This window comes from Bubalus bubalis, chromosome 5 (genome assembly GCF_019923935.1).
Source record: "Bubalus bubalis isolate 160015118507 breed Murrah chromosome 5, NDDB_SH_1, whole genome shotgun sequence".
NCBI classification, from domain to species: Eukaryota; Metazoa; Chordata; class Mammalia; order Artiodactyla; family Bovidae; genus Bubalus; species Bubalus bubalis.
This window is the reverse complement of record NC_059161.1, coordinates 50,406,021-50,431,626: the sequence shown is the minus strand read 5'-3', so window position 1 is coordinate 50,431,626 and position 25,606 is coordinate 50,406,021. Positions and strand designations below refer to the sequence as shown.

The window sequence follows — 25,606 nt, the reverse complement described above, 5'->3', positions numbered from 1 at the left end:
ATCTTTCTGACAGAGATTGAACCCACATCTCCCGCATTGGCAGGCAGATTCTTGACCACTGCGCCACAAGGGTAAGTTAATATCAACTGAGCCCACAGAAATGAAGAGTTATAAGGTCACCTTAGTGGGAACACAAACACTTAGTCTCTCTCTGGATTGGGGTTAAATGCCACAAAGTCAGCTTCAGCGATACAGGTACTAGGTAAAAGATTTCTTTGTTCTTTTCCCAGTCTTCCCTCTTCATTTCTCAATTCCTATCCCTTTCTCCACCTTACCATTTCGGCAAGACCCAATTCACATCTGTCCTTTCAAAACAAAGCCTACCTCCAAATTTTAAATCCTCTTAGCATAATACACAAATTCACAGCTCAATATAGTAAACCTCCCAGGGAGATTTGATTTTTAAATCTGAAGGAATGAATTTTTACAGTGAATTTCAGTGGCTGTTTCAGGCAGATGGGGAGATGTTTTAGAAGCACAGGAGCATTATGTAGGGACCTATTAGACTATCCAAAGTAACCTACTTACGGGGCCAGACCAACTTCTGAAATTACTTTACTTTCACTTTAAATAAAACGGTTTTTCTCAGTACCCAAGAGGTTCAAATAAACTCTCTGAGACATTTTGTTGGTGTAGATTTTAAATTACAAGCTTGATCTGTTACCCCCAAATACAGTTTTTAAGGAAGATTAGTTACAAATCGTTGTCAGTACTTTCCAATGACAGGAAAAAATTACATGATAGTAAAACTGGATGAATTCTTTATGTGAGAGATAACAATTCTCTCATCACCAGATGGAATTACTCCAATTCATGCAATAAATTACCATTACATTTTAAAAAGCTGCCCTAGTTTTTCTAGGTGAGATTTCATGCCTATTTTAAATCAAGACATCAGTATGCTCTTGAGCTCAGCTCCCTCTCCATGGGACGCAGTGAGGACAAGCGTGGCTTTCCTGAGATGCAGCTGCCTCCAGGGACCAAAGCGTCATCTCAGATCTTTCCCCTCAGTGTGAAGGCACCTGGGAAATCTTCAGTTTCAGAAGCAATGGCCCTGGTGGCCAATGTAATACTACAGATTATTTAGAACTTCAATAGTGATTGAAAAAAGGAACAGGAAGGAAATTTTGACTTATCTTGACATAAAACCGGCAGAAATCAGCATTGCCAAATTTCTGTAACTAGAAATCATGAGGGTAAAACAGAAGAGGTTCGTCTATGTTGGGGATACCCACACAGTAGACTCTGTGAATGTCTCTTACAGAACCACATAAGATAGTACCATCAACATTTTATATATTTACATACAAGTTGAATACAAATTCTTAAAATTTATAATAGAACATTAAAATAATCTTCTAATAAAATCAGCCTTAAGTATAAGGAATCTAGATTTCAGTATCTTGTACACTTCTAAATAAATATCTTTGATCTATAATCCTTGAAAATATTATAGTTTATGGTGGCATGATAGAGACAAGTCAAACAGTATTGTAAGTAAAAATAAAACATCAATTTAAAAATAAGCCTAAAAACACACTGAGTTGAAATTATAGAAAATAAAAACACTAAGTATACAGTAATTAAATATCAGGTATAACCAAATGCGTGCTAAATGACACAATTTCAACTTCTATAAAAAGCCCTTTTAAAAATCATAAGTCTAAATAAATAAGCTGAAACACGAAGGGATGTACTGTACCAGCCAGTAACAACTAGTAAGAAAATTCTCTTTTTCTTTCAAATGATTCTAACTGAAAAACATGAAATAATGATCATTGCTAAAAAACTATAATTCATGTGTTTTGTTTCTTTTAGAATGCTATCAATGAGATAAAAAGGTTAAAGAAAGGCTTCCTAATTGTTAGATCACTGTACTTTAGAAAAGGAAAACTGACAGATTTAAATAAAAATCAGACATTTGTCTATTTAAGATATGATTGGATTTTCATCTAATGACCCTATATTAGGTCTGAATTAAGCCCATGATACGAATGCATATTCAAGCATCTGAGTGTCTGATCTGTTAATACTGAATTATATATGATGATTTAATTTCATTCATTAAAGTATTAGTTTATTTTACCTAAGACCAGAATCAAAACATCTAGAGCAGGAACTAATATCTTATTTACTTTTGTAGAAAGGGTCTTAGATTCTCAGAACATAATAGGTGCTCAGTAGGTCTTACTGAATTGAGCTGAATCCGGCATTCATTACAGGAAGCATTGAATCCATGATGAAACTGGTTGCCTGAGACTCAGGGGGAGCTATTCAGCTTTATCTCTAGGCCTGTGATGAACTTCTGGCTAGTTAATCAAGGTAACTGTCACTGTGTCTGTCACAGTTTCTCAATTCAGGGCCAAGACTTCTATAATTCATCTGTTCCACAGTTACGCCTTCTTGAAAGTTTTGTGCCTGCACATTTATAGTCATGTTGAAAGGATAATCTTTGTTATTCTATGTTGGGTTTTTGCTTATGGTAACTGTCTGAAACACACACACACACACACACACACAAAACCATTTCGCAAGTGGAAAACAGAATCTGGAAAGAGTGCACAAAGCCTAAATTATATAGCTCCCAACGTGAACTAAAAAAGACACTGAAACCATAAGGAAACTCCTTTTCATTACACACAAACTTATTGCGGGATGGCTGGAAGCAACGTCTTTGGACCAACAATTGTAAATCAAGAGTGTCCTTTAACCATTAGCTTAGTGAAGTGAAGTCGCTCAGTCGTGTCCGACTCTTTGCAACCGTAGCCCACCAGGCTTCTCCGTCCATCGGATTTTCCAGGCAAGGGTACTGGAGTGGGTTGCTATTTCCTTCTCCAGGAGATGTTCCCGACCCAGGGATTGAACCCGGGTCTCCTGCATTGTAGGCAGACGCTTTACCATCTGAGCCACCAGGGAAGTCAACCATTAGCTTGAAGGTAGCCAAAAATGGTTTGGCTCCAATACTGCCCCGTCTAATTCTGCTCAGTGCAGCTCACTACACTGGGAGGCAGTGAGGAGGAGGTGGACATGCTGTCCAAAGACCATGCCTTCCATCCACAGTGCTCAGATCAATAGCGCGTCATTATGTGATTATTCTGAGAGTTCCTCTGGATTGCCATTTACAGTTGCTGTTGCTGATGTTTGTTGTTCCTCTGTGGGGAGTGGGGTGGGTGGGGGGCGGTGGGGAGGGCGGGCGCATGTTACGGAACTCCTGAAATAAAAGCTGCTTAGAAAGGTTCACTCTTTGATTCTCACTGCCAGCATGCCTGTCCCTCTTGAATGCTTGCTAGGAGAGGTAGATCCAGTGTTTAAGTTCTGCTATTCCCTGTAGTAACTTAGTGTAATAGAAGTCCACGTTGTCTGCAAAGTCTGTACAAACGGGTGACTCCATGTCACCAAAAGTGCAGTATAACGCAGTTCCTCCCACACTAAGCAAAACCGTCATTATGCACAGCAAGACCAGTAAAATACAGGAACCACCTCCAACTTCATCTGCAAATAGGAAAACAGAGTAAGGTTAAGCTGACTCAAGAGTCAAATTCCAGTATCTTGTCTCACCGATTAAGATAACCAGATGTTTGTAATGTTAGTCCTCTAAGGATGGTCCCTGATAGAAAGCTAGTGTACCAATGACTACGAGGACCTGTTACCATAAAGATACACACTTGTGGAACTTGTGAATGCTAAAATGAAAACTAGTTCATTTATCCAACGGATGTAACCACTTCCATAAAAAAAGAAGAAAAAATCTGGCAGTACATCTCAAACACATGTGGTTAAGGATTTTTATAGAAACAGGATTATGTAATTGTATTCTCCTTTGACATATTTAGTTTAGTAGCTCTTCATAGTTAATAGACCTTAAGAGATTTAATAGTTTATACTTAGTATACTTCTTATACATACAAATAAAAAGGACTGTATCATTTGTGCTGTGTTTCTTAAGTTTTTTGGGGGGTTTTGGTCAGTTCAATACTTTTATCATCTTTTCTGTTTTTGCCATGATTCCCACTCACCCTCTTATCTTTGTTAGCAATCTATTTTATGTATTTTTTCAGCTATTTCTTTATCATATATTTATGTACAAACATTTAGATATAATTTATTTTAAAACACCTATTTTGTTTTATTTATCTACATGCACTGACACGGTTTAGAGCTGTGCTGTCCGGCATGGCAGCCAAGAAGCGCAGGTGGCTACTGAGCACAAGTTATATGACTTAGTCTAAGATGAGATGGTTCCTAAGGGAACTAGGGACTGTCAGTTCCAAATCCAGGGTTCCTCCTACTAAATTCAGTACCAATTGGTACAAACAAAGAACTGAGCACTTTATCTAGAGAAGACTCTGATAGGTACAAGCAAGGTTCAGAGGTAAAAATGAGGAGTGAGAATAGATTATTTCCACGGCTCCTGCCAGCTTTATAGTTGTAAAAATTTAGAAACATCTACAGCTATCACTTTATGTCATACTTAGAAACTGTGTCTACACGCTGACATCATTATTTAATAATGCAGTTGTTTTATAAACATGAAAAGCACACTGAGAGATTCTAGGCCATGTTTCTACTCACTCTGATTTACCCAGGCCTTAGGTAAACTTAACAACAACCTTAAATACTAGCCCAGGAGGAAAGAAAAAAATCAAACAACAGCAACAGTGTTAAACTACTGCTCTTGAGAGACACTTTTTCCCATAGAGTTGAGAAGAAATCACCAAAGAGAATATATTTGTAATTTATAAATATTTTCCACAACAATCAAGGAGTACTGACTGCCACTGAAAAGAAGACAAAAACAGCAGGCTCACTAAAAACAAAAAGTCAGAAAACAAAACACTAAACAAGAAACTGAAATGAGCTCTGAACACTGACAACTATCTGTGGGCCAGGCAGGCAAGGAGGTGAATTTTGCAACTGGTCACTTATTTGAGCAAACATAACACTTAGGACTTACTTAAGAACTTATGATAGTTCACTTCTCTGTGTTCCTTTATATAATGCAACTAAGTCTACATATTCTTTACAAATCCTATTAACAAACATCTTATTGTACATTAATTCATTCTTTTGGCAAACACGGATCAAATCTGTGCCAGACACAGTGCTGAGCACGCTACCTTGATCTAGGCTGTCGTCTATTTCTTGGAACCTCACTCTTCGCTTGGATGGTTTCTGCTGCATCTGGGCAGGACGATCTCCTACAGTATCATTCCTCTTCTTCAATATAGAGACCAGTCCTTCAGCAGGAACAACCTGTCAGAAACGACAAGCACCGTCTGTTATATCATGGTAAGACACCTCAGGGATATTTTACATGTAATGGTGAGAAGGCTAATTCAATTCAACAAGTGTTGGAATGCCTATTAGAGTTTTAACCATAGGAAAAAAAAAAAAAACATAACAATTATCAAAATTTTACAAAATAATACTTTCACTTGTATTCAGATACTGCCAAATACACACTTCTAAAACACTGATTTCTAAAGCCTTGAATTGAATCCAGGGCCAGGCAGCGTGACACAGCATCGACTGGAAATCAGGCCTCCTTTAAAGCTCCCCTTACCTGTTATGTCATCTATAAAATGATTCCTTTCCGACTCTCTTTGCTTAATCATGAGTGCTGGGTTTTGCTTTACAACAGAGGCTTTTTTTTCATTCATCAGCAACTTTTAAGAAATGAATATGTGAGGCTAAAAATATACTTGATACCAACTTTTTAACATCAAAATCAGTGTTGTCCTCAATTTCTCTGAGAAACTACACGTTTACTAAGTAATGTTACAGTGCTCTAAACACTAAGAACTTCTCTTCTAGAATATCTCTCAGACCCAGTTTACTAGGCACGTATTACCCTGTAGTATGCATAGTGTGACAAATTATGGCCACTAGGCCAAAGGTCCACGGCCTAGCTCTGTAAACACAATTTAATTGGAATACAGCCAAGCTCACTCATCCACATATTGTATGTGTCTGCTACAAAGGGAAAACTAAATACAGGCCATAACATCTAAAATATTCAATACTTGGCCCTTCATAGAGTTTGGTATTATCTCTTAAGTCCCCCACCTCTGCCCCTTTCTACGCTGTCTTTCTGGTTTTCACTTGGGATACCTCTCCTCTCCCTCCACCCCACCCTTTATTTAGGATCAAAGACAAAACAGAAACCCTTGCCATTTTGGAATGAAAAGACTCCGAAGTGTAGGGAGAAACGGAAGAGAATTGGTTCGTAGAGCCAGGCTGGGAGACTAGAGGCCTTACCAAAGGCCCCCTAAGCAGTATGTTGATTCACACAGGTTGACTTGAGGCTGCCTGCTTGGACAAGCTGCAGGTGATGACACAGTTGGGCACTGTGTGCCTAACACTGTACATGTCAGTGATCTGTAGGTATCACATCACTGTAAGCTGGCCACTTCCTGTAATGTCATTTATCTGATCAATGGTATAAAATACTTAATATGACTTGGAGTTCCAGCCAACCATCTCTGATAATACATTATTTGGAGTTCCAGCCAACCATCTCTGATAATAAATTATACATAAATATTATAGATTCTATTAGTTCTTTTTATAACTCAAGGCTTTTAGGGTCAAATAACTCAATATTGTCTTCTACTGGGCTTCCCTGAACATGGGTCTATAGAAACCATTATCTCAAAAAAAAAATCAATATCAGTAATTTATTCTTTTTATAGAAAATATGTATTTCAGATGATGTATTTCTTTTGAGAAAGCTAAAGTACTTTAGTGACATTAAAATGGTAAGTACAAATTATGTAAAGGAAGCTTTCAATCTTTCATCAGAAAGTAAAACATTAAAGAGAATCTTCATAAAACAAAGAAAAACTTTACAAGCATCATGCTGAAACTGGGTACTTAAGGGAGAAAAAGAAGTCCTAATACGTTTCTAAAGGGCAAGACATGGAAAATGGAAATTAACTTTTCATTGACTCATTTACTATCAATTTTCTTGATAAAATAGTATTTACCAAAAGTGATGGCACCTATCACAGGTGCTTTCAAATTGCTTTAACTACTTAGAATAAACAATTCTGTTAAGAATAGCTCTGAAGAAGACCCCCAGAATTGCATTACTATTAACTGTATATCATTGTGATCTGAGTTTTGAATCTGTAAATTCAAGAAACAGACTCAACAGAAAATCTAAAGAACTGCAACTATGAGTAAATGGATGGTGAAAGGCCAAGAGAAACTCTCAGAATCATCTGGAAAGACACAGATGGTGCTTCTAAGACCTAGAAGCTATACTAGGTGCAGGAGCTGTTAGGCCCCCACTTTAGCTTCTGCCTGGCCTAATTTGGGGTGTTTGGCTCCAGAAGTCAAGTAGTTACGGGATACAAGCCTTTCCAAGTGGCCCCATCTTATTTACCATGGGTGGCAGTGAACTTTGGCAAATTTTTTAAAGAGGGAAGAAGAAAGAGTATGAGAAATTACAGTTATGTGGGATGAGCCAACATGCTGTCTTGACACCCTCCCCACTCAACCCTTAATTCCTAGCAAAATCTAACCACAGGCTTTACTTTCTTTTCCTTTTTCTCTCCCACCAAGAACATGTTTCAGCAAGACAGTGTCTGAAGTGAAGGAATGTGCTGTTTTCCGTTATTTCCCTTCAGTCTTGCTCAGGGATCTTCTCCAGGGATCCTTTTCTAACTGCCCTTTGGTCCTACAGACTATAGGGATGGTGGGACCAAGTTTAGGCATAGGAGATGCAAGCCAAAAGGGAAACTCTTAGAAGACAGGTCTTTTCTGTTCCGTGAGGAGCTTTGAAAGGTCTTAGAACCTACCCCTAGCGTGGAAATTCCTACTTACCATGCTAAGGCAATTGAACAAAAAATTAAAGAAATGGCTTCGGTAGAGTTTAATTTTATGGTAGAAGGGCAAGTTAGTTAAAACAAGATCATGGTGTTAGTCTTGGGTCTCATTCAAAAGTTTGCCAAGTGTTTCTAAGTTTAGGTGACACAGAAATGTGTCTTCTTCAAACTACTTAAAAAAATTTCTATGCTTCTATGCCTTTTAATTTTTTTATCATAATATCAAGATTAAAAGGTTAAGAAATTTTAAACCTCAAAAAACAAAGCTTTAAAAACTAAATTTAGGTAATTCTCTGGTGATCCAGTGGTTAGGACTCTGTGCTCTCACTGCTGAGGGACCGGGTTCAACCCCTGGTTGGGGGAACTATGATCCCACAAGCTACATGGTACAGCAAAAAAAAGAAAAAAATAAAACTAAACTAAATTTAGTTTCCCACTTCAATTACCAAATTCCTTTCCTACTAAAACAAAGTATACCAAGCCTTTACACTGATAACAAGAAGAATGTCTAAGCTGCAATTAGTGTAACTGTTACTGGTCTACACTATGAATTAGTGCAGAATTAAAAAAAAATAATGAAATATCCACCTGACCTAGCTCTGCATGGGCTTCCCAAGTGGCATCAGTGGTAAAGAACCGGCCTGCCAATGCAGGAGATATAAGAGACACGAGTTCCATCCCTTTGTAGGGAAGATCCCCTACAAAGGAGGAGGGCATGGCAACCCACTCCAGTATTCTTGCCTGGAGAATCCCATGGACAGAGGAGCCCGGTGGGCTACAGTCCATAGGGCTGCACAGAGTTGGACACAACTGAAGCGAGTTAGCATGCATGGTAGCTCTGTATATTTGTAAATAAATAGCTCTCCTGCACTTCCCCTCAAATATCAATGATCATCACAAACAGCATTTTAAGAATGAACTGGTTATAAAAACAAGATTATTCTGCAACTCTGCTGGCACAAGAAATCATAATATTACAAGGAAAAAAACAGACAGGCCTTGCTATTAAATCTGCCTCCTTAAAGGAGAAAATAGATATGAAATAATATTATTTTATTGACCTAGGCTTTGCTCAACCCAGAACCTTAAGGCTGGTAAATTTTGCTTGGTTTGCAACTAACTTGATAATATTCATAAATCATATTACAAATAGCTTGAACGCCAGCATTCTCACTGTAGAAACACATGTCAAGTTTTCTGTTACTATTCTTCACTGAAGGAAAAAGTCATGGTTCTCTGTTTGGTCCTTTAGATCTAGGTTCCATAATAAGAACTATAGTTTAGTGAATCTCCACACTTTCTGTAAATACATTTACATAATATGTCATACTTAAGTCCTATTTTACAGATGAAGAAGTCAAGCTGAGACAGATTAAATAACTTGCTTACATTTGTAGCACCAGTTATTGGCAGAGTTGAATACAAAGACAAGATTAAACCTCCTGCCATGTCCTTAATGTGAAGAGATCTTATTTTCCATGATTATTAAAATTTTGCTTAGTGTCATTTGTTATATACTACAATTAAAGTGAGATGAACAGAACTTTCAAATGAACCTAATAAGTTTCTTTTGTCTTTCCAAAGCACTTTATACAACAAATCCTTATCTTATAAGTCACCTGAATTAAGAGATACTTAAATTAATGGCTAAATCTATCTAGAGACACGGGAGGAGATGGTTAGATGAAAGATCATTTGTGTCATTCAATTCATCTGGAAGTAGATTAATGTCATGGCTACTACAGCAAATTAACATGACAAGTCACAGCTGGAGCAACAGGAGCTGAGGCTAAATGGAGGAAAGTCATCTTCTAGAAAGAACACAGTGGTTATCTCCCCACACTGCTGCATCTTAGAACACACTGCAATTCGGAGAGTGAAAAACAAATGATGACGAAGTACAGTGATACTGAATTTTTCCAAGATTAATTTAAAAAGGAAAAAAGTTTTTTAAAATAAAAATATGAGTTTTATAATGCACCTAAGTTTCTAAATTAGGCACTATCTCATATTTTTGTATTTAGGTTTTATTTGTTTAAAGGGACAATTTAGTAAGTATAAAATAGGAAAAGAAACGGGTAAGAATGTCAAGACACCATCCCACGTTTTAATCCCCAGTAAATCATTTTAAATGATTCCAAAGGTAGATTCCAAAACAGAACTCCTGATTCTCTTTCCCTCAAAACTGCTCCATTAGCAAATCTTGTTAGTTCCTCCTTCATAAATATATATCTTCACCACATCCATTGCTACTGAGTCCTTCACTATTTCTCACTTGAATAATTGCAATAACTGGATTGATCTCCTTTCTCTGGCCTCTGCCTCCCCTTTTCTAGTCTCCGTAGAGCAGGCAGGAAACAAATAAAATCACATCTTCTGCTCAAAATCCATCTCAAAATGTTACCACTGATTAAGTTAATTCCAGTGCCTTATCTTGGTCTACGAGGCCCTCAGGGAACTCGCTCAGCTTGTCTTCTCCACCTGCATGTCCACCGTTCTGTTCGCTGTGCTCCAGCTTCGCTGGCCTTCCTGCTGGTCCCCTCACTGCCCTCCCCTCCACCCTGGTTAGCCAGAGCCCATTCCTCCACCCTCCCCAGCACTTTGGTCTCTCTATACCCCTTCATCCTGCTAAAATTTCTTCACAGCCATTATCAATATATAAAACGGTACTGTTTATTTTTATGTGAACTTAACTTATTATGTGTCTCTCCCTCTAGAGAGTAAGTATCATGAGGGCAGGCACTTGATCTGTATTCACTGGTATCTCCTTAGTTTCTAAAATATAGTAGGTGCTCAATAAATATGCCAAAGAGCAAATAAATATACACATGAGCAATTTATATAAAGCCCCTAGCCTATACTTACTCAAATAACATAGCCTTTCCCCTTAAAATAATCAAAACCAAATCTATCCTTAAAGGTGATTTATTTTTCTAAGTGAACTAGGTCAAAATAAGAAAAGAGGAGCAGAGGAAGGCTTATTGTATACAGGTGGCTGTTGGGCTTTGCAGAGAATACAAAAATGCATTCAACAGGATCCTCGCCCTTCAGGAGCTTGCAATTTAGTGAAGAGGGCAATATACAAACACGTGTGTGTGTCCTTTAATAACAGGACAGGTAGATAGAACTTTGGGAGGAATGATGTTCAGGCCCCTCCCTCATCTGCAAGTCAAAGGAAAAAACATTATGGACTTTGGTGATCAAGAAACAATGCCAGCAGCTAGCATTTATTGAGTACTGCCCATGACGGGCACTGTGCTTGGCACTCTACATGCTAAAAAGGCAGAGCTTAGACCTCGAGAGTGGACAAGAAATAAATGTGTGGGGAAAGAGTTTGTCACTCCAGAGCAGAGTAAGACTAACACAGAAGGTGAAGACCAGAGGTGACAATATTCGAGTAATTCCTGGGAGGCAGCAGGGAGGCCAGGCTGACAATAGTTAACAGTTTGAGAACAAAGGAACAGCAGGAGATGGTGTTGGAAAGGCAAAGTGGGCCAGATCACCAAGTGTCTGGAACATCAAGCCATTACTATAGAGCCCTTATCCTGGAGCCAAATGGAGTCATGGGAAAAGACAGACAAGCAAACATTATTTTATAGCAGAGGTTTAAACTCACAGTCTATGTGTTAGATCCAGACCCTCAGGTGTGTTTGGTTGCACCTAGAGAATTTCAAAAAGCTATTCAGCTTTCTAGACAAGAAATGGGAACGTTCCCCCATCACCTATAACCGAGTCATTTCATTTACCCGTGTTGCCTGAGTGGCTGGGGGATCCTATCGAGACACGACTTTTATACAGTACTAAATATAAGACCATTTGAAGGAGGAGAAGATGATATGAGCAATGGGGACACTTATTAAGTAGCTACTGCAAGAGTTCAGAAAGAGGCAGTAAAGATGTAAATTTAAAGAACGATTTAAATGGAAAAGAAAAGGAGCTGGGTCCACGAGACCTGACAAATAAGAGATGAAGTAAGTAGTCAGAAAATTTAGAGGGCAGGATAAAAAAGAAAGGCAAAGATGAGACCATCTGGCACAGAGAAAGGATAGGTAATCCCTGGATAATCCTCTGGGGCTCATTAGACACTTACATAAATCCTGGGTCAAGCATTTTCCATGCACCCTCTTACGTTATTAGAAGACTATATTTCCTCTATGGTGACGAAGCTGGGTTAACCCTGCTCCCCTTAAAATAGTCATTCAAGAAAACACCATGATTGCTGTTTCTAAGATTCTCCTTTGTCTGAGATCCACGGAAGAGCTAATTATATGATTTCCTAAAATCCTGCTGCTTGATCTTAGCCTTGCATCTTACATTGGTAAGGGAATCCCACAGTGGTTACTTAATGTAACTTAATCCCCGATCCCACCCAAGAGACAGAGATGACTACTGCACAGAAGTCACTTAGATTAGTTTCTCTGGAGACAAACTCAACACCAATTCTGGGTTGTTACCTTTCTCCCCATCAGAAAGTTCTAGGTTATGTCCTTCCCTATTTTGGTTCCCGTGAGACAGGTAGACCTAAAGCTAAGTAATGCTGCCGATATAGACACAGGACAAGGAACACGTGTTGCCCTCTTTCAGATTAAAAGTTTTTTTAAAGACCCAAGCAGTAGTAAAGCAGTAAAGAAATTATGATATTATTTCTAAAAACAAAAATCGCTTGAATCTGAAGCCTTTAGTTTTCTGAACATATGACATCTCTGCCAACAGATTACACATACATATGTTAAATGAAAAATGAATGGTTTACTTTCATATGGCATATCATGTTGCCAAAATCTGCTCATAAAGGGATCTCTGAATTACATACTATGATTATTTTCAATGTGAATAGATTAACTTTTGTAAAAATTTATCCAATACTTGATGTGATACTTATTTAGAAAACAAAACAACTCCCTCTTCTCCACATATGTAGCAGCCTACTATGGGCTGAGTGGACTTTTATTATCTATAGCAGTATGAGGCTGGTTCCTAATGCCTCCTTGAACTTGTACAGCATATTTCCTCCTAAGGTTCTGATGTTAGGAATAGCTAAAGAGTTTAAAGAGACGATAATGCAATCCTCCCAGGTTCCAGAACAAAGCAAGTCAATGATGTGTTAGCATTACTAGGTTGCTGGGTAAGAGGAGTTTGCATTCTGACATTAAAATGTCAGGGTATTATGGGTATTGAGAAAAAATTTCATCTTTTTCTAGAAACTAGGATAGTCAAATTCAGTAAACAGGTAGCACCTGCAGTCAGACAACTGTTAGACTGAGGCTTCACACATATAGCATCCTTCTCTGAATTTTTAATCACTGCATCTGTAATGTCATGGCACTCAGAAGTTACATAAAAATCACTGAATGAGGGGATAAGTGAGTGAATCGCTCTAACGTACAGACACTCCACATATGATGAACTTTTTTCTTAAGAATCTATGAAATGAACATAAATGTTTTTGATGCTTTTTGAAAACAGTAGAGAGGGGTAGAATGGGGAGGGAGGTGGGAGGGATGTTCAAGTGGGAGGGGACATGGGTAAACCTATTGTTGATTTCATGTTGATGTTTGCTGGAAATCAACACAATACTGTAAAGCAATTATCCTTCCATTAAAAACAAATTTTTTTTAAAAGATTAAAAAAAAACCATTAGTATGATACGTTTGATGACAGTGTGTCAGGTTCTAGGTTCTTTTTTTACATAAGAAAGAACAGCAATGCTTCGGATACTAAGCTATTATTTTACTTAGCAAAATTATTCTGGCTTTGAAAACATTTCCCAAACCTAGAAAAGTTTCATTTATACATATTTCTTTATTAATGAATTAAATTACTGTACATGTTTTTAGTTCTTTTTTGTTTTGTTTTGTTTTTAGTTCTCTATGAGATTTTGTATACATTATCTCATCTTAATGAAATAATGATGTTTAAGAAAAACAACAAACACTTCCACTGTGCTGGTAATGGCTATCAGGGCCAAGCTCCACTGAAGCCAAGGCTGAGCAATGCAGAAATGGCAAGAGAATGAAGGCAGAGAGAGATATGGCAATGAGAGAACATACCATTATATTCTACCATAAACACAGTGGTAGAAAGTGTGACAGGCTGTGAGGGGGTCTGTGAGGGGCGGAGTCACTGACAAGAAATGATGAATTTGGGAGAGAAGGACTCACAAGGAGAGCACAGTTATGTGGAGGAACACAGGCTAGGAGCCTCAGTGGCTCCTGAGGGCAGGAAAAATATCCGTGAATATTATTTAGTTATTAAGAAATTATGTTCTTTATCCTCTGTTCACAAAAGTATGGACAAGTGTGGCAGCAGAGAGCCCCTCAAATGCCATGAACTTCATCTGATTCCTCACTGTATCTTCATCACCTGACACATGGAAGACATCCTTAACGCAATTTCACTGAAAGCATGAAATAAACAGTGTTTGGATTAAAAAGAAGTTTGCGCTTAAAAGCAAACCCCCTATTACCTGAACATTTTACTTAGCTCAAAACTTCATTCTTAAGGCACTAAGGAAACAGTAAGCACAGTGATTTTCAGTTTCAAAGTTTAAAAACTTTTCCTGACACAGTTAGGCAGATTTTATGAAAGTATATTTTTTAGGATGGAGAAGGAGTGTTCAGAAAACAGTCTGTTTAGCATTATCATAGAAAAGTAAACTAGCTTTGTCAGTCATATGCAGCTTCTGGGGTTTTAAAAACAGTACAATTTAACAGACTAACAGACTTTTAGGAAAGGGGACCATCGTGCATAAAAAGTAATTTCACAGGAAGGACGATTTTAAGATGTACATAGCATAATCTCCATGGAGGAAACCTAGGAAGAGCTGACATTATGAGTTTTAGGAAGGACTATTCCATTTAGTTGTAGTACAGTGTTAATTCAACAGTAATTCCCCACCATAAATGGGGAGGAGAGACTCAACAGGAGTCTCTCTTAAGGCAGGAAGACTCAACAGGAGCACTCTGTCCTTCTCCGCAGTTTATACTTAAAAAAGTAAAACTAGACCGTACAACAAGTCAGCTTGATTCTTGAAAAGAAGCAGTTAGACAGTAGTAAAGTTCTGGTATTAAACCTAGATTTGGATATGGTTGTGACTTTGCTTTGATAATTCCCTGTACCAGAAGTCTGATGAAAATAAAGAGAAAGGAGTTCTGGGTCCAGTGTTATACTATTAGATCTATTTAAAATCTTTTTTTTTTTTTTACTATTCTTAAAAATTATGATACAAAAATTATATATACATACACACACACACATAACATTGCCATTTTAACCATTTTTAAGTGAAATTATATTCATGTTGTATAACCACCACCAGTATCTAGTTCTAAAATTTTCATCATCCCAACAAAAACTCTGCACTCATTAAGCACTACTAAACAATTTTCAGGAAAAAAATTAAGAAGAAAAGTCAGTTTATGGAGGGTTGACTGTCAATGGCAATAAAAAGATCTAGTTAAAAAGAATGACTATTTTATCTATTTTGTGAAGAAAAAAATTTTAAATATCATAGTTAATAGAGAGTTGACTATAAAATGCAAGAAAGCAAGCTAGTAACATGACAGTAATTATCTTAGAAAGCTCTCACAGGGTTTCATTTCCATATGTATTCTGTTGTCTACTTTGGCTTGGCTACATTTCCATCTTCTAATTGATGGTTTTTTATTTCAGTGATAATGCAGAATCAGAAAACAACAGATACAAATTAAATTAAAAGCTTAATTGGAAAAAAATATAAGATGAGACAAGAAGAAAAGTAGTTAGCATCCTAATTCTCAAAGAAATAAACAGAATTAGATGGTAGCTCCATAAGGCTGGTAACAGTATTTGAAGTCAGTATTTGAAGGCTGAGTCAGTATTTGAACTAAGGTTGTCACATACCGCTCTTTCTACTAGGTCAGGCTGCCTTTCGGAGGTGCTGTAGTTTTGGTATGGTACCTGCCGCCCTGGCCTGAACTTTAAAAAACTGTATTTTCAAACAAAGGATTTGGTCACTTTGATATTCTCTCCTGCCCTCTTTTTTGGTTTTGATTAGCTTAATTACTATTTAGAGAAACTTTAAAACTTTGAATTATTTGTAAAATTTGACTTAGTCAAGGAGTATTTAGTTTGTTCAAACCTAGAGCTGATAAATCCAGTCTGTATTTCCAACTCTTACTGTATTTTAAAATGTTTCATTCATTGTTATACTGTTTTAAAGAATTTCAAAATATGTTAGTATTAAGAAGAAACAGTAGTATTTTATCTTCTAGATGTATGACAAGAAACGTAAGATTTCCTTACAAGAATGTAACTAATCTTGTCTTATTCATAATTCCCAGGCCTGCCGAATGAAAATCGTAAAAATACGAAAAATGGTGTATATAATATTTACTATACTGGAGGCATGCAATATAATTACCTGAGGTATAAACATCATGATTATACATTGTGAGTCAAAGTTTATGCTAACTAATTTTCCCTGTCATGTTTGAGGCCAGAGAAAAATTCACAAAAGCAAGGCAATACTTAACATATATGTGCTTTCAAATTTCATTTTACTTTTAAAATTATATTTATATTAAATCTCAAATTTACCTCTGCGATCTCTATCCTTTTTGCAAGATCATCGAGAGAGAGACAGCTTTCATCAGAAGGCAGGTTCTCCTGTAGGCTATAGGATGCTTCTTCAGGAGAAAGATCTTGAAGGAAATCAGAGTCTTCCTCTTGGTTATCTTCATATGAGAGGGAATCTTCAGTATCTTTTAAGCATCCTTCTAAAAGGCTGTTCAAATAGTCGTCTGTCTCTTTACTGACTTGTTCTTCCTTATCTCCCTGTTCCTCTGGGGCCATATACACCTCTGGTAGCACTGTACTTAAATCAGACACTGGATTATTTTCACAAAGTACACTCTCAGAACCCTCTGAGTCAGCCTGCCCCTGTGGTGATTTTCCATCACGCTCTGTGAGATCAGGTTGCTGCAGCTCATTTAATTCATTGTTCTCAAGTTGGTCTGTGGGCAACGCCTCAGAAGCATCCCGGAGTGGCAACCGGAGTTCCTTTCTCTGTGAGTATTTACCCTCAGAAATCAACGCAGGAGGTATATGGTCAGAGCCTGGTAAAATCAATGGTTCTGTCACTGACGGGCTGGAAACCTTAGGGTCCTTAGCAATGCGCTCTGTTTCGGCCACGTCTTGGCAGGCCTCTGTCTGAGCCAGCTGCAAGCGGCTGTCATCCTCAGGAGCGTTCCCTGAGGAGTGGGGGCTGGACCTGCTCCCTGCCGACTCCGAGGGCTGGGCGTGGAGCTCCTGCGTGGCTTCAGAGCTGCAGAGTGGCTCCTCCGTGTGGCCCTTCCCTGCAGTTACCGGGAGGCTCCGGGGATCTGCCTGCCTGACCATCTCATTACAGCAGGGACTGCTCTCCGGGGTCTCTTCTTTATGTTGGCTTTCTTTTCCTGATTCCATGACAAGACAAATTTCACTCTCTGAAGATGAAGAAAAACAAGTGGTTTTAAGATTCAACACGGCACTTTGTACAGAAGGGAAGAGAAAGGACATGAATTATACGTGGGACACAGTAATGCTCTGCACCTCTGAAATGGAAATTCAACCTGTTGGATTATAGCATCTTTAAGTAGAGGAAATACTCTAAACATTTAGTAAGTAATCCTTTAGATATAAAAATTAACAGAGATTATTCAAAAGCATGTTAAGAACAAGAATATATTGCTTAGTCTTCATTATAATTGGAAAAAAACGTCATTTTTCAAAGGTTTAAAAGACATTCTAAACTTGATTAGCTGCATCTATTTAAACAAATATTTTAAAGTGTGGGAGAATTATTTTCAGTATGTTTATGAAATATACTGTATCATATTGTAAGAAAAACAATACTGGTTCTGATCTATTAAGGCTAATTAAGGAACATGCTGTGCTGTGCTTAGTCACTCAGTCATGTCTGACTCTCTGTGACTCCATGAACTGCAGCCCACCAGGCTCCTCTGTCCATGGGGATTCTCCAGGTAATAATACTGAAGTGGGTTGCCATGCCCTTCTCCAGGGGATCTTCCCAATCCAGGGATTGAAACCAGGTCTCCCACATTGCAGGTGGATTCTTTACCATCTGAGCCACCAGGGAAGCCCAATAATACCGGAGTGGGTAGCCTATCCCTTCTCTAGGTATATTTCTGACACAGGAATCAAACCAGGATCTCCTGAATTGCAGGTGGATTCTTTACCAGCTGAGCTTCCAGGGAAGCCCCTAAAGAACATAAATCTGTTTAAATTTATTTAAGCATCCTGAATAATAGCATCTTTAATTAATGTATTAGAAAATTACTTGTAACTTCTCAAGGGGAAGTAGTAACAGGCAGTGGTAAAAAGCAAAGCATAAGTCTTGGAACCAGGCAGAAATGGGTTTGGAATTTTGATATTTCTTTCAATTTCTATTTTAAATAAAATCAATTTAAAATACTTCCCTTTGACTTAAAAACTTTCACAAAATATATACTGAATGCATACATAAACTAGTAGATCACAGAGAAGCTTGTTCTTGATTCAGCTTTTGGTTGACTGTGCTACGTCACTTTAGTCACTTTCACTTCAGCTAAGTCAAAAAGTCACTGACTGTGATCCTATGGGCTGCAGCCTGCCAGGCTCCTCTGTCCATTGGATTCTCCAGGCATGAATACTGGAGTGTGTGGCCACGCCCTTCGCTAGGGGATGTGCCCGGCCCAGGGATTGAACCTACGTCTCCTGCATTGGCAGGTGGGTTCTTTACCACTAGTGCACCTGGGAAGCCCTTTTGGTTGATCAAGCATTCCTAACTCCTGGCATGCTGCACTTCATGGGGTTGCAAGGAGTCGGACTTAGCAACTGAACAACTATCACAGAAATTTTAACTTTTTCTTTTATCATATATTATTTAAAAATGATGTAAATTAAATAATACATGATGGGCCAAAGGTTAAAATCAAGGATGCAATATAGTGATGATTATATTATACCTTTTCATGTATTGGTACTTCAATAATTACCAGTTAGCAATGGTGGCACATACCGTAACAAAGAAAAGGCAGGACGTAAATGCCATCTTCTGATTTCAGAGAATCAGGGAAAGAAACTGGCAACCTCAGCTCTGTACTGCTGAGTTCATATTACCTCTCCCAATGCCTTAAGTCAAAGTCAGATGAGGAGAGGACAAGGAAAAAGAGGTCTCTTTGGGGGAGAAAAAGCATTCTTTCTTTTGTTCTACTCCAAAGAATCACTCGGGGAGATTGTAAAGCTCCACGAGATGGTGAAGGACAGGGAAGCCAGGCATGCTGCAGTCCAAGGGGTAGCAAAGAGTTGGACATGACTGAGTGTTGAAGAACAACAAAGAATCATTCAAAATTGGGAAGACTGCAAAAAACCATTTTAATCCCCATTAGGTTGTCAGCTTCACCACTGAGCTTGCTGGTCTGCCTCTCTGTTAAGATGGGGGAGGTCAGAGCAAGGAGGGCCCCAGCCAGCTGCAAAGGGATCCAAGCTCTCCTCCCCAGCTTCCCAGTACCCAAAGGTTCAGAAGACAGCCCTCCAAACACACCCATAGAATTCAAAGAGTAAAGAGCATAAACGCATGGCAGAGAGGCCCTCACATCAGAGGAATGGGTATGCTGTCTCAAGCTGAAGGTCAGTTACCTGAAGGACCACAAATGTCCAGGAAAGTGACTTGGTAGTAAGCTCCTCCGCACTTGGTCCTGCTGGAGCCACCAACATCCCTATAGACTAGATTCAGGCCTATGCACTAATCTAGATAGCTCAAAAGGGAACAGACCATGCGCCCAGCCCTTGCAGAGCTGGTGGACAGAGAAGAGCTTTGAATAAAATGAGATTTAAGTGTTAAATTTGGAACAGAATAGGACTAAGTCATAAAGAATCAAAATGAGAGTATTTAATAGCTCTAAGTTACTGAAAAGTTAGGGAATCAGCCTGAGATGGCATTCTATTGTAACAGGGAAGAGCAAATTCTGACTTTATGTTGGATCTGTTTCTTTTACTTTAACCTTTGCTTTTTATGCTTTTGTTATTATAATCACCGTCTACCACTGTAAGCATACACAGTGGCCTGCCACAGGGAACCCTGCCCCTCCAACCTGAATGTTAAACTAGAGTACCTTTGCTCAGCTCACAGAGAGACCTTCCGACCCTGCTCACCTGTGAAAGGCTGCAGAAAAGAAATTAACATAACCCCTCCACAAGACTGGTTATTTCCGGAGATTTCTGCACGACTTAGGACCTTTTTACTTTACTTCCTCACCTCCTTCCCCTCTCTGTTCTATAAAAGAACCTAACATCCAGGCTCCCATAAGATGGTTATTTTGAGACATTAATCTGCCATCTTCTTGGTCTGCCAGCTTTTTGAATAAAGTTGTATTCCTTGCCTCCAACACCTCATCTCTGATGTACTGGCTTGTCGTGCGGTAAGCAGAGTGACCTTGGACTTGGTAACAATACAACCAGAAAGAGAAGTGGCTGACTATAGTTACCAGATAAAACACAATCAATTTAAGTAGTTCCTAATGAAGCAAGATAGCACGTAAGTGGTGTGTAATAAAGACTATCATTGGTACAATGTATTATTTATAAAATACTAGCCTGAGAACAGTTGCTTCATTCCACTATTAGAAACAATATAAAATATAAAAAATTTAGTAATTTAAGATGTAAAGGGCAAAAATTTCAGACTAGATCAAGACAGTAGCTGTAATTTATGTGTGATGCCATATAAAGTATAAATGATGTTTTTAATACATATTCAGTCTCCAAATCAAACAAGACATATGCTATTTTATAATTTGTTGTATCAAATTATGCTTTTGGAGAAAAGCTTAAAAACCTGTCTTTACTGGTAATGCAAAACAGTCTTCTGCCTTAGTCTTCCATCTGTCTGATTCCTGCTCTCTAGGGGCAGCTACTTTTCAATTCCTTTAACTGTTTCTGCTCATATTTACCCTCCATTTCTAGAGAAGACTTCCATTGTTATCTATTGACTTTTCAGTTTTAGAGACCACCTACTAACTTCCTACTAAGGAAGAGAGTTAGTTCTCATGGTTCTTTAGATTCTTTGCCCCCACAGTGATGTTTTCTTTCCCCTCTCGCTCCCATTACAATTCAACATAAATCTGGGGCAAATCAATATTTAAGGTTTACAGTACTATGGCTTTGTAAGTATTATTCACAAGATACCCAGACTGCATTTTTCTTTCTCATTTATGCTGTTTTTTTGTGTGTTGATTACTGCCTCATTACTCTGTTAAAAATAATTTTAATCTATGCATCTTTGAACTCTGACAGATGGACAACTATGGTATATGTAACAACAGATAATCTTTCAGCTTTAAAACATATTCTTCTTGAGTCCCTGACCTGGAACTCCTTTCCAGGCTTGCTACACAGGTATTGTCCTGGAATTTCCTTTCCCAATGATCCTAGGAATTCATTTTGGCTCTATTTTGGAAACCTTGTTTTCTCTCAATCCCAGGTCTTCCTCTTTGTTTATTTTCTCTTATTATAAGGACACTTCCTAAGAAAACGTACATGGAAGGTAAACTTTTTAAGATTATTCACATCTTAAAGTCTTTACTCCTTCACCACTGACTAAAACTTTGGTTGGGTAAAGTTTTCTAGGTTAGAAATCCTTTTCTCTCACAATTTTGAAGACACTGCTGTATTATGTCTAGCTTCCAATAGGGCTTCCTATTTGGTAGAGAGGGGACATCAAGGTCTAAATGCTTCCTACACAGCTTTTTAACTTAAATTTAGAGGTACTCTCTGTGCTTCCAATTCCCAAACCCTGTGCTCCCAATTCCCAAACCCTCTCAGGCAGAAATCAACCTTTTCCCTGTAGACACTTAGTTTTTGGCTTTCTCTGGTATGTAAGTTGGGTTTCCCAGGTGACTCAGTGGTAAAGAATCCATTTCCAATGCAGGAGATGCAGGTTCTATCTCTGGGTGGGGAAGATCCCCCGAAGAAGGTAATGGGAACCCACTCTGGTATTCTTGCCTGGAGAATCTCATGGACAGAGGACCCTGGTGGGCTACAAACCATGGAGTTGCAAAGACACAACTGAGCGACTGAGCATGCATGGTATGTTAAGCCAGTTGTCATCCATCCATCTGCTTCCCAGCTTCCAACATTTTCTGGATGTCGTATCTGCTGCTGGTTCCTTGCCAATTCTGTCCTTCTGGCTTTCTGCCTTTAAGGATTCCTTTGTGACATTTCAATAGTATTTAAAAAAAAAAGTAGAAGTAAATGGTCGATCCACTATGTTTAACCAAAAATATATTTTGAATTTTCTTCAGGCAGGTATCACAGTATAAACTTATTGCTAATGTTTCTGTTAATACTAACATGAATTTCTGTTAACTTGCTTTCTTGAGCCCAAAGATGTAGTAAGGTAAGTCTACTAATCCCTATTGCATTGACTTAAGACACACTAAAAAAAAAATTCTACTCTGATGAAATAACAATGGAATAATAGTTGAAAGTATGACATACTTAATAATACCAAATTAAGGAGGTAGTTCTCAAATGAGAAGTTAGACTTAATCTAAGTTCTAACATGTGCTCTACAAATGCACATGCCTTTGAGTTACTCTCGCAACCCTCCTTCTGCCATGAATTCTCTTTAGGGCAAAATTCCCTATGTTATTTATGGATGAGACTAAAGGATTCATGAATTAACATGTTTCTTATACTTTCTCAATATCTCACTAATTATCATCAGGTAAAAACATTTGAGTGATATATCAGGCTTGAAAAAGAAATTTTCAATGTTAATATTTATTTTGGCAGATTGATGAAAAAAATGTGCCTTTATTAAGTCTGAAATATTGATAATAGTATAAATTAAGTACATCTTCTACAGAGATTAATGCAAAACTAAAAATGTATACACTTGGTCCTCAGGGAAAAACAAGTTAAAAACCACAATGACATTCATATCTACTAAAATGACTTAAAAAAAAAAAGACTGACAATATTAAATGTCAGCAAGGATTTGAAATTTTCATATATTGCTGGCAGGGTATACAATGGGACAACAGCGTTGTAGAACTGTTTTGACAGTTTCTTACAAAGTTAAAAATGTACATTCCATATGACCCTGATTCTACTTTCAGTTCTTTACCCAAGAGAAATGAAAACATATTATCTACAAAACAAACAAACAAACAAACAAACTTCCTATTAGTTTTATTCATGATATCTCCAACTTGGAAATTACTCAAATATCTATCAACAATTATGTGGATAAACGAATTGTGTAAAGTTAAAAATGGAATACTACTCAGCAACAAAAAAGAATGTATTAATGGTACATTTAGTCATAAGGGTAACTCTCAGAAGAAAGTATTCTGAGCAATTCTATTTCTATTACATTCTAAAACAAGGAAAACCTATTGATAATAACAGGAAGCACTGGGTTGCCTGGGACTGGAGGTGGGAGAAAGATTTTGGAGTGATTAAAAATGATCCATATTCTGACTGGGGTAGTAGTTACATGAGTGTACAAAACTGCCAAAACTCATCAATTTGTACACTTAAAATGGGTATATTTTATTACATGGAAACTGTACTTCAATAAAGTTGATTAAAAAGTGGGAAGGGAATGATAAATGGAGAACTCAGGATAATGACTACCTTGGGGCAGGGGAGTGAAGCAGGTGATGGCATAGAAAGGAACACAAAGGTAGTTTTAACAGGAGGACTGACAATAATCTAGTCCCTCTGTTGGGTATAAGGTTCATAGGTCTTCATTTTTTTTAATACATTGTTATAATGTATATATGTAACATATTTTCACATATAAGTAATACTTAATAAAAATGAATTAAAATATTATAAAATACATGGGCTTCAAGGCCAGAAAACAGGGTTTTAACTTTGTGTTCTAATTAGTTCTGTTTGGATAAGTCACTTACCTTCCCTGAGTTTCTTAAAATGACTTAGTCTACCTTAAATTGGTTGTTAAGAGGAAAAGATGAAATAATATACATAAAAGTACGCTGAAAATATAAAGTAATATGTAAATAACTTGGAGACTTTAATCATGGTAGATTAATTAGAAAAGTAGGAGTCGGATGCAACTGAGGGACTTCACTTTCACTTTTCACTTTCATGCGTTGGAGAAGGAAATGGCAACCCACTCCAGTGTTCTTGCCTGGAGAATCCCAGGGATGGGGGAACCTGGTGGGCTGCTGTCTCTGGGGTTGCACGGAGTTGGACACGACTGAAGCGACTTAGCAGCAGCAGCAGCAATGAATAACACATAGAGAACATTAATGGAATACTAGCCATAGGGGGTGGTGATAACATGGGAGGAAGTGGTGGAGGAAGGGTAATGAGAGCTGTCAGCACGTAGATTTCTTACCTTGTGCCAGGTACTGTTCTAAACCTTAATGAAATTACTAACTTAATCCTCATAAAAATCCTATGAGGTAAAAATAATCCACATTTGGAGGTGAGCAAAGGCAGGGACAGAAAAAAGTTAAGCAACTTGTCTATGGTCACACAAATTTTTCCTTTTGGCCACGTGGCATGCAGGATCTCAGCTCCTCAACCAGAGATTAAACCTGTGCCCCTGCATTGGGAGTGCGGAGTCTTAACCACTGGATTGCCAGGGGAAGTCTCTTAAGGTCACACAAATTTAAGTGGTGGAGAGAGGATTCAGACCAGACAAGTTTGATACCAGAAAACAACCACACACAGAGAAAAGCAAGTTACTTATTATACAAGGAGCTTAAGACCAAGACATATATAAAGAAAGAAAAGCAAAACTCTAAACTGTAGAACACATAAGATATTAGAGTATCTTATGGAATATCTTAAGGAATACGGGGTAAAACAAAGAGAATATATTAAATACAAATCATTTAAAGTAATATTTTCATATTTCTATTTTTTTCTTATTCTTTCTTACATTTCTCTGTATTTATTCATAGAATAACCTGTCTGAGTAGACTATGAGAGATTTGACATTTTTCTTTAAAAGATACTATTTTATCAGACTTGGCAAGATTTCTTTCTCTAGAATTTAGTTCACACCCTTCCCATAAAATGGTTATTAATGAAACGTCTGCACTGTGGAATCGGATAATCCACACAACTTCCTTAGCAGAAGTCTGCTGCAATTCAGTTAGAAACCAGAAGACACAGGTTCTGCTTGTGAGTCAAAGCACCAAGTAAGTGGCTTATGTGTGGTATCTCAGTTTCCCTGTCTGTGCCACTCATCCTGCGGCAGAGGCTAAGCTGGAAGTAGTGCCGAGCTATTGCTGGGCAGTGTCAGACTCAAACTTAGAATAGCCTTCTTCCCAATGTGCACAACACAGAGACATATTCACACCCAAACTAGGTGACTACTTTGTGATGTTTTCCCATAGGATGTTTATGAAGCTCATTATATTCTGATTTCCATAAAAATGACCAGAAAAAAGAGACAGGAAGAATAGAATATAGTAGGATTGACCTAAGGCAACCCAAATTTGCCACATAAGAAAAGAGGGGATAAAGTAAAGATCTGAGGGGAAAAAACTTAAAAGAGAAAAAGGCAAGTGAAATTGAAGGCATCATCATCATCATTTTATCTCTTCAGGCAATTCAGTTAAGACACATGATGCTGCCTGTTTAATATCAGAGTTTTCAGGCCCAGGAATATAAAGTAGTACTAAAATCATATACATGGAAAAACAAATACTCTAAAACACATTTTTAAAAATCTATCTTTAGTTTCTAAAGTTTTTATAATGAACATACATTAT

General features: G+C 37.8%; 1 protein-coding gene across 2 annotated transcripts in view; it reads right to left on the bottom strand.

Moving 5' to 3' along the window:
- Positions 1-538: 538 nt before the first annotated feature.
- Positions 539-25,606, bottom strand: part of CNST (consortin, connexin sorting protein) — a 97,802-nt gene continuing 72,734 nt past the window's right edge. For both annotated transcript variants that reach the window (XM_006062416.3, XM_044943081.1), the window contains 3 exons: positions 16,407-17,293; positions 5,118-5,253; positions 539-3,492 (listed from right to left, as the gene is read on the bottom strand). In XM_006062416.3, coding sequence (XP_006062478.3) covers positions 3,287-3,492; positions 5,118-5,253; positions 16,407-17,293 — 1,229 coding nt within the window. In that variant the 3' untranslated portion in view covers positions 539-3,286. The remainder of the gene's footprint in view (positions 3,493-5,117; positions 5,254-16,406; positions 17,294-25,606) is intronic.